Source organism: Colias croceus, chromosome 13 (genome assembly GCF_905220415.1).
Source record: "Colias croceus chromosome 13, ilColCroc2.1".
NCBI lineage: Eukaryota > Metazoa > Arthropoda > Insecta > Lepidoptera > Pieridae > Colias > Colias croceus.
In genome coordinates this window covers 7,950,387-7,960,698 of record NC_059549.1, presented here as the reverse complement: position 1 = coordinate 7,960,698, position 10,312 = coordinate 7,950,387, and the positions used below count along the sequence as shown (strand labels likewise).

Genomic DNA, 10,312 nt, shown 5'->3' with positions numbered 1-10,312 from the left:
TTGATGAAATTTGGCACAGACAATCTTTAGATCCTGAGAAAGAATAATACGCTACCTTTTTTTGCGAAATATGTACCACGGGCGAAGCCGGGGTGGACCGCTAGTTGAATAATAAAAAGCTAAAGAGTTTCATATTCGTTTGTTTGTTTGAATGGGCTCCTCTTAGGAGCTACTGGAACGTTTCCAAACATTCTTTCACCCTTGGATGTGGTAGGTACGTAATTAATAGGTTATGGAGGAAAAGTACCTACTTTAAATATTGATTATAGCAAATTTACATTTACCGACTATTATTTCATTTACTATTTTTATTACCTTTATTGTGTCTCTATATTTAAGAACAACAATAAGATTTTGTTGGAAAGATTTTAATAATTTTTTAATCTACACTAGTATTATAAAGAGGAAAACTTTGTTTGTTTGTTTGTTTGATTGTAATGAATAGGCTCATAAACTACTGGACCGATTTTAAAAATTCTTTCACCATTCGAAAGCTACATTATCCACGAGAAACATAGGCTAGGTTTTATCCCGGAAATCCCACGGGAACGGGAACTATGGGGGTTTTTCCTTGAAAACGCGGGCGAAGCCGCAGGCGGAAAGCTAGTAATTTATAAAAAGCTACCTACCTACTTACTGCAGGTAAGCTAAAATTTGCGAGTAACATTAACAAATTCAAGTAAAATACAAATCAATTTATTAATCCAATAGACATTAGACACACAGAAAAATTTATTAATATAATATTAGAATCTATCCATACTAATATTATAAATATGCGAAAGTAACTCTATCTGTCTGTCTGTTACTGAATCACGCCTAAACTACTGAACCAATTTGCATGAAATTTGGTTTGGAGATATTTTGATACCCGAGGAAGGACATAGGCTACCTTATATTGCGAAATATGTATCACGGGCGAAGCCGAGGCGGACCACTAGTTATCTATAAATAATTCATTAATATTGTTATAATTTTTTTATATTTATTTGATATAAGAGACATCTATTGAATAATTTATGCAGTTTTATACATTCTTAAAGTTTCTTCCTTCATGTACTCCTTACTACGAAATATAGATGGCGCTATACTCAATTACATTAAATGTTAAATACGCCATCTATTGTTAGTTTTTTTTTTATAGTCTATGGTCACATTAATCGTTCTACAGATAATGCCACTCGTCGCTAGATGGCGCTTTCTTTTATTGTACAATAATCATTATTACGAAAAAATATTGTTAGCGTGTGCCGTCAATTCAATTACAGATTATATTGTAACATACTTATTTTATAGAAAATTATAAATATATAAATAGAGTTCAATATGGACGTTTGTTTTCTAAAATTAACATTCATATTAGTAAGTAGGTATCAAGATAAGTAATGTAGAAACTAGAAAGGGCATTATAAGATTATCATTTTTATCGCTGCATAATACCTACCTATTAGCGTGAAAATATTTTTTGCAACCAACGTGGAACTTTGTTTAAATCGGATCGGCTTACGGCCTTCATATTTCATAGTTGAAGTATTTCATCAAGCTCCTTCCGTCGATATGGACAATTATTCCGTGTTGCAAGCAACTTCGCAGCGCCGCACCGAAGCGCTAAATAATGAATTAATTTTAATAAACAATTTGGCAAAATGAAAACTTAGTTTATTTTAAATGTATTATGAAGTTGTCAATAATTATGTTCAACAATTAATTATGTAATATTTTTCTATTATATTATTTGTACTATAAATCTTATAATATAGCTGTTCGCCCCGCTTGCAGCTGTCTTAAACTGTAGGTTTGCAGACTTTAAAGTTTATTTAACAAACCAGCAATTATAAAAATTTGTTCAGTAGTCCTTGATAATACAGGAGATAGCAAATTTTTATGAAAGGAAACTTTCCTTTATTTTTAAAAAGAAACAGAACTTCCATTCAAAGATTTTCGAAAACCCAACTAGGTAATTTTTTTTCAGTATTTCAAGTAGGTACCTAAGTACTTAGAGGTTGCGCGCACGAGCAACTTTGTCTCCGCAACTATTTTGTCTCTCCAACCTATGTAGGTAGTATGTTTATGTATGAAAGTGCGCGCACGTAGCGACGCAACTCCCCATACAATTGAAGGGAGAGACAAAATAGTTGCGGAGACAAAGTTGCTCGTGAGCGCTGGCTCTTAGGAGTTTTTTTGGTGCAGATTTAAAAGGCTCTAGTAGATTTAATTGCGAAGATTATGGTGATAAATAGGTAAAGCTAGATCGATGAAAATGGAAACTGTTCAAATTTCCAAATATTATTAACAACAAAATATAGGTTAGGTATTTATAGGTATCTAAGTAATATGTATCACTTTTAAAAAGGTGTGAAAAAATTTATCGCTAGAAAATATTACTGCACTAAAATCTAAATTAAAATGTCATTGAAATGTGAATAAAAAAATTCATTAAAAACTAAATTTCTAATATTCCAAAATAATGTTAAGGTTATAATAATCAATTTCAATGTCTGCAAATGTATAATGCTCACCAAACGTTAACGGTATTTGTATACCTCTATCTACGTTAAAAAGAAACTCTAAATCGTGAAAAAATAATAATCAATTTATTATTCTAATAAAAATATTTATTTTTCTGGTACTTACTAGGTATATCCTACTAACCTACTAATATTTTAAATGCGAAAGTTTGTGAGGATGTGTGTGTGTCTGTGTTTGTTACTCTTTCACGCAAATACTATACTGAACCGATTAAAATGAAATTTAGCACACATAGGTATAGAGGGTAACTTGGATACACAACAGGAACACATAGGGTAGGTTATATTCCGGAAATCCCACGGGAACGGGAACTATGCCGGTTTTTCTTTGAAAACGCGGGCGAAGCTGCGGACGGAAAGCTAGTCTATAATATGTACTGTATTATAAGGACCTACAATGCAATGTCATGCGCTCTTCCTGAGCGGCAAGTTTTTAAAGTTTACTTAAAAATACAGACAAGTTATGGACAGTAAGATAAACATAGTACAAGCATGGTCGAATAATAATTATTCTTAAATCTATACTAATAATTACTAATAATATTATAAACGCGCTAATCTCAGGAACTACTATTCCTTTTTGAAAAATTCTTTCGCTGTTAGATAGCTCGTGATATCATCATACGCTAAGACCAACAGGAGCGTATCCACGCGGGTGAAACCGCGGCGAAGCGCAGCTAGTTTGAAATATATTTTTAACTAGCTTCGCTTCGCGGTTAGCGTAATGAAATAATATAGCCTTCCTTGATAAAAGGGCTATCTAACAGCGGAAGAATTTTTCAAATAGGAGTAGTAGTTCCTGAGATTAGCGCGTTCAAACAAACTTTTCAACTTGATTATAAGTAAGTATAGATAGTATAGATTTCAAATAAATTATCTATATTAAAATAATATCAAAACCCAATAAACCCTTAAGAAATTATGAATAGATTTTTACATGAATATTTCATGATAAATTCAATATTCATTGACCATTAAACCATGAAAATCAGGTTAAAAATGTTTTTCCAAACATTTGATGCACGCTCTATTTCTCAATAATTTAAGTTGAAAAAAAAAACGATTTAATAATTTAATGATACTATTAATGATTTTTGTTTCGTTTAACCTATGGTTTAACCCTATTGTGAAAAATTTAATTCATTAAAATTTTTAACATACAAATTTTTATATAGACATTTTAGTGCTCTAGATTACAGAACATATTGAAAAGTATATGTTCGAAATATATGTACTGCTTACTTTTTAAATTTAATTTTTTGCATATTTGGAAAAAAATCTATAAGTAGTTTTTGCCTTATAAATAGAACAAGGGATAAGGCTCCCAGGCCAGGTATACCAGATAGATAACATCCATAAGCTCACACAAATTCCATTTCCCGCGCAAACAAAGAATGTATGATAATAATTGATAACAGTACGATACGGGTGCATTGCGTCCGCACACCGTCAGCTGATAGAAAGTCGCCGCATACTGGTGTAGCCCGCAGTTGACAGCCGACGCTGCTGCACGCTGGTGTCGACGCAAATTTTACCGGCTTCCCGCGGAATATAGTTGCGTCCTCGTGTACTAACATTCAAAGATAATAAGAGAAAAAAATTAAAAAAAAAATCTCAAAAAAAACATTGCAAAAATGAGTGTCAGTGTCAGGATTGTGGCCTCGTTTCTTCTGATTTCTGCAATAACAGCTGTTCCCGTTAAGGAGAAAAGCGAAAAGATCGATGGTATGGTATTATAATATTTATTTAAAAAATAATTAGCATTATTGTACCTAGTAGTAAAAAGTAAAATTAAAATAATAAAAATGCATTTTTTATTCACATTTTAATTGCCTATTGTACATTTTTTGTTCATTCATAATTAATTCATACTTTTCAACATTTTTTATATATTATTTTAATTTATTAAATAATAGTTTATGTAATTATATCATTATTTATTTAGTGAGAAATACATATAACTTAATAAAAAATATAACATCACAAAAAATATGAAATCGATATTACCTTATAATATTTAATAAATTAACAATAAGCCGTTGCGATCGTAAAAATAATTGCACAAAGTGTCGCAAAGGGGTTAAATTTGCAAGAATTACTACAGCGCAAGTTAATTTCACGCGAACGAAATCTGTCGCTGTGGGCCTGTCAATGACAATGACCTACTGAAACCACGTTATACTATATTACGATTTTATGGCCTGTTAAACTGTTCGTTGAAATCGTTCAACTATCGTTTTCCATTCAAGATTTATGAAATAATTGATAAAGGTCATTTTTTTAATAAATACTAATTTTAAAAGACAGTTTAATGTTACTTTTTCCGGATCAGCCTTGACAATAATAATTAATATCGCAACTAATATCTAGTAATAATTTTCACTTAAAGATTCTTTATTATAACTAATAACTTTGCTTTGGTTAGCTTAAAGAAATATAAATAAACGTGACCAAAATCAGGACCGTCCACTAGTGCATACCTAAATCCTTAAAAAATATACGAATACGTGCTCAAAACCTTATTAATCGTCTACAAAAATAATTAATAATTGTAACTATTTATTTAACAATCTTCGAGTTCATTTATGTAAAAAAAATTGCAACAAGTTGACGTAAACTGAAGGCTACCTTTATTTGCTACAAATTTAAAACATTATGCATAGCAGTTAACAAATTACGCATAAAGTTTTCACTAGCCAAGGTTTTCCCTCGTTCCTAGCGTTGCCTAATTGCTTGAACCGGTAACAATGGAAGCCAAGGTAATGCTCACAACTACTTAGTTAATTTTTAAAGCATTGTTCAATATGTCGTTATGGAACGGAACCCCTCACTTCCTAAGAACACATTAGCCGAAAATGATTTAGAGCTTTAGGAATCCTAATTAAATATTCATTAAACTTTTTCGATGGAGGAATTGCACCTTCCTTCCTTGACATCCAAAAGAACTCTTCTAAAAACATTTAGAAATAGTCAGTGAGATTTTTCCACTACCTATTTGTTCAGGTATTGGAAATACAAAAAAAAAACAAATAAAACCTTTCTCTATATACAAAAGTTATAAAAGGAAATTGCAAAGCGGAATATTTTAATGCACCTATAATAAAACGATTTCAATCTCTTTTTAAATGCAATTTTATTGTAGATAGGGAGGCGAGGTAGCTAAATGGCGTAATTAAACGGCGCCGTCGAGACTTATCAAAATCGATAGATAAAATAATTTCGAAAAGAAAAGCTTCTATGGTAAAAACCATTTTAGCGGTGGGTTTGGCGTGTACGGATTTTCAAAAATGTAAAAAAAAATAGTTACTTGGGCATTCTCGAGCGCGTCAGATATTCATACTACGTATGCCCCAAGTGCCTCTGATAACAACGGTATACTAATCTGCCGGTTTGCGTGGTGGGGCTAGGCATATTAATTCGTCAAAAATGCACAAAAAAAAAATTTACTCGAGCGCGTCAGATTTTCGGAAGGGGTGTTAAGTAGGCCCCAAGGAAGCTCCCCTTAAAAAAACTGACGATTTCGGCGTGACGATAAGTTACGATGAATTTTTGAAAATGCAGAAAAAAAAAGTCCTTTTGAAATACTCGAGCGCGTCAGATTTTCATAGGGGAGGTTTATCTCGGTCTCCTGAAAGCATATTTTCTTAATCTGACAAAAATGTTGGTGGGTTCTCTTAATCTGACCGAAAAAGGTTTGAGAGTTTCTTTTTTTTAATCATCGTTATTTCATATCAATTTTTCTTAACATCCTCAGTTTTCGAGATATACTCAAAAAACCGGGAGTTTGAGTTTTTATGATGCTTCAAGTCAAAAAGTTTTAACTTTGGACAAAAATGTAAAGAGACCTTTTTTGTGTAAAATAAAATTACCTTTTTTGTTTATTCAAACTTTTTTTTTTGTAAAATGTATCGTTCGCGACTTATATACTGCAACGCGTTTTTCGGAAGACGAAATGGCTCCTCCAGACTTCCGGTCACGCGGAAACCGGCAGATTTTGTATTTTTAGTAAGTTTTAGATTATATTCTTCAAAATAAAAATAAAAACAATCGCGCTCGAGAATGCCGGATTAACGTTTTTTTTTTACAAGTTCGCGACCCTATAACTTGGCGGCGTCAAGGACTTATCGTCAGATTAGTTAAATTTAGTCTTAAAACACTAAAATCAACCCCCAATATCTTAATCTGACGCGCTCGAGTATTTCAGACTATCGATTTTTTTTTACTAATCTGATCGTCTATCCTGGGCGCGCGTCACTACTTAAAGAGCTAAATAGTTAACAAGGTTGTTCTATTAGGTCTAAGGTATCTCTCATATCTTAAACTGCCACGCTCGAGTATTGCAGAAAATTCCCCTCTTCGCCTCCCTATCTATTGGTCCGGGTCATCACTTGTCACATAAAATTTATTGCCATCAATTTTCACATCCGATAAAACGCCTTAAAAATGAACTTCGATTACGTGATTTATCAGAATTTGTTAACATCTGACCCTAAAGAATTCGCATAGTTATTAAAATTACGTAAAAACTGAAAGCTTCTTTATTATTTATTGCATGCAGCCTTGATTGCATAAAGAAATCACAATCAGTGACTTATAAACGCCAGTATATCCTGAAGAGTTAATAGTTTAATAAAATCATATCAGATACACATAATTTCATTTATGAAATTATCCCTATATGATTCTCGTATAACGACGAAATGACGATGTTTTTGGATATTTAATTAAAAATCATGTTACACCTCAAAAATGTTTTGTTCAAAAGATCGATTTAATCATTACGTTCAATTTCGATTTCATAGCCTTTTAAAATGTATGATGCTATTAAATCTGAATATGTACGAATCTTAAGGAAAAGCTCTTTAAATTTATAACTGGTATTCGAAATTACTTTTTGCTTCGTAATGCGGTTAAGTCTTTCAGTTCGTTACCCTTGGGAGGATCTTGAATTCAATATTTATATTGTGACTGACGTTTACGACTTACGAACCCCTCTCATACCTACATGGTATGGTAAATGCGGTTTGGTTTTCATACACAGCTCCGGAGCTTTAATTTGCCTTTAATATACCTTCTGAAAACTGGTTAAATTTATTACGAATGTACAGTCTTCGTACATTAGCTTCATTGCGCGCTGTCAGCATTTTACGCGGACACGCGGCATTTTAATACATTTCATTAGTTCGCGTTCGGTCACCACAGGAATCGCGCGTTCTCATGACCATAACCATTAACCATATTATAGAGTTAAGGCAATAAAGGCGATTATTGTACTTAATTCTTTTATTTACTCTGTACGGGACCTACAACCCCGTACAACGAAGTTTTTTTTTTATTAATTGAATAAACGCAATTATGCGTTTGTATCAATCAGTAATTTCAGTCTTATATTTTTAATTAGATCAGACCTCTGGCGTTTTCCTCTTTTGTTTATTAGTACAATGAGTTGATATAATTTTAAATCTTGATAAAAATGTAAATGACGTAAAATAAACCAATGTTGCTATGAAGTAATAAAAACAACACGATGATTCATTACCACCGTTAAACAGGTGAGCTATTTACCCGATGCATCGATAACGTCGACATATCGATAAATCAATTAAGTCACGTACGTTTTGATTGTATCGACTTCATTTTTGGTTCACTTGCAGCACTATTGGCAATATTTGTTTCGTTAATTCTGTGCAATATAGTATTTTCTAAGAAATGATTGCACGGAATTATCATACATTTGATTACGTGTAATTATTATCGATAGTGTTACACTTATGTCATGATGCCATCGAGATTACATAAATGCCATATATTAAGGCTAATCAGTTTTAGTAGCGAATACTTAAAAAATTATGTTTCTAAATGAAAGTATATAAAGGTAATTATAGCAATTGGATCTTTAAATCCATTAATGGTCACTTTACATACGTTGCAGTGTATGATTTATATAATAATTGAGATAGTTACGGCGCTTCTGATCTTATCTTCATTTTCATAAAATGTTTAGAAGCTTTTCAAACCATTTATATTAATTATTTATTTTTGTCTCTTATGTAATTGCTCTAAATAACGTCATTTGTATATTAACTTAGATTCTTTACTTTTACTGTGCATAGGGTCTAATTTTATGGAAAGGAGATTTTATAATAATTATACTAGTAGGAAAGTCATCGCAACTTATAGGGAAATTTTATCCTAACACATAATTACGTGATTTAATTGAGAATATCTGCGTCCCTTCATATTCCACGTGAATAGTTTTATAATAAACAATACAATCAACTGCAATATTGATGAAAATTGCGTTCAAAGTGTAATACAGAGACGGCTGAGGATCAAGAACGTGACCCAGAGCTGACACATTATAAAATTGTTTTGCTAAATTATAGCGTTTACAATTAAATTAAGGCCATCGGTTTTACCATCAGTTATAATTATTATTAACACGTTTCTATTACCGTATATATTTGTCTCTATAAGTTTGTAGCAATATTTATACATAAGCTAGACTTTTTGTATGCTTCATGGTCTGCGCTGCACTTCTTCTTCACTTTTGTTTTGATAAGTTACAGATTAATGGTCTTTTTACATAAGTGATGAAGGGTCTCAGCTCAGTACATATCTTATGCTTTTCTTTAAATTTTCTCGTAAGCACAACCTAAACATTACATTTTATGATAATCCGCTGCGTAAAAATTTAATTGATCCAGATGGCAATAAATTCAACCGTCGATATAAGTACCGATACATTTTACGATTCACAATGAACGATATAATCGGTTTTACGGCAAAGCCGACTTATATGAAGTCGCAAAAGTTATTAGAAATAAAGGCTTTCGGTGTCCATGGTGTGTGATGGTGTCCTCTAACGAAAGGGCTTACGTCAAAGCTAAGGTCATTCCCCTACATACAGATAAAGTGAAAGTTCGAAAATCGAAAGTGTCTTTGATAAGCCAACACATTTATGTGTTTTTCAATTTGTAATTAGGTATTTGTCACTACCGAAAACGATAGAATATCCAATATAGTGAAAGATTTTCTCATTCCTTCTTCACGATATATTTTAAGTCCAGATATGTATATAGGTTAGTAGCGTTTTTTAAGTTAGAAGTAGTAGCTGTAGGCTATTGAAGCTACAAAAATGAATTCCAAGAACGAAAGAAAGTTTATATCGCATCATACTGTGATGTACAATTATATATGAAACATATAAAAAAATATTGTTGTAAACAGGAAAATTGTCAGAACAATTTTGGTCCTTACAATTTATATGCATTCAGTATGCGCCGTTCATTGTTCGAGCAATGATTACTGATTTCACACCAGCATTTTGGTCCTATAATATGTCAAAATACGAACATGTATGATTGTCGAACAATCATCTCCAAAGGTCTTCAAGGAATGATGTCGGAACTGAATGTATGACACTTTGTTGCAACATCCGATCACAATGCAACGTGTGTCTGTTGCCAGCTATGTCGCAAACGGTCTCGTTGAAAAGTATCTGTGCTTAAGTGCTCTGTATTGGTTAACATTACACGGATTTAAAAGGCAAATAAGTTTGTCTTCTACAGTGTACAAGGCCGCGCTATCACCTTATTTTGAACATAAAAATTTTTATGGCTTGAATATTTACCCAACGAATTTTATACTTCGTAGAATAAAGTCAGCTTTTGGTCAATCTGCGGTCAAGAAATGCTTTCCTTTATACATAAATTGAAACTCAAAAGAATTATTATAGTTGTTAGATTAAAGCAAATATATCTACCTACTACAGAACTAGCAGA

The 10,312-nt window shown here is 32.1% G+C and overlaps 1 protein-coding gene across 1 annotated transcript in view; it reads left to right on the top strand.

Annotated features, from left to right (window-relative positions):
• The first annotated feature begins 3,994 nt into the window (after positions 1–3,994).
• Positions 3,995–10,312, top strand: part of LOC123696859 — a 40,952-nt gene continuing 34,634 nt past the window's right edge. The window contains exon 1 of the mRNA XM_045643239.1: positions 3,995–4,253. Coding sequence (XP_045499195.1) covers positions 4,163–4,253 — 91 coding nt within the window. The 5' untranslated portion in view covers positions 3,995–4,162. The remainder of the gene's footprint in view (positions 4,254–10,312) is intronic.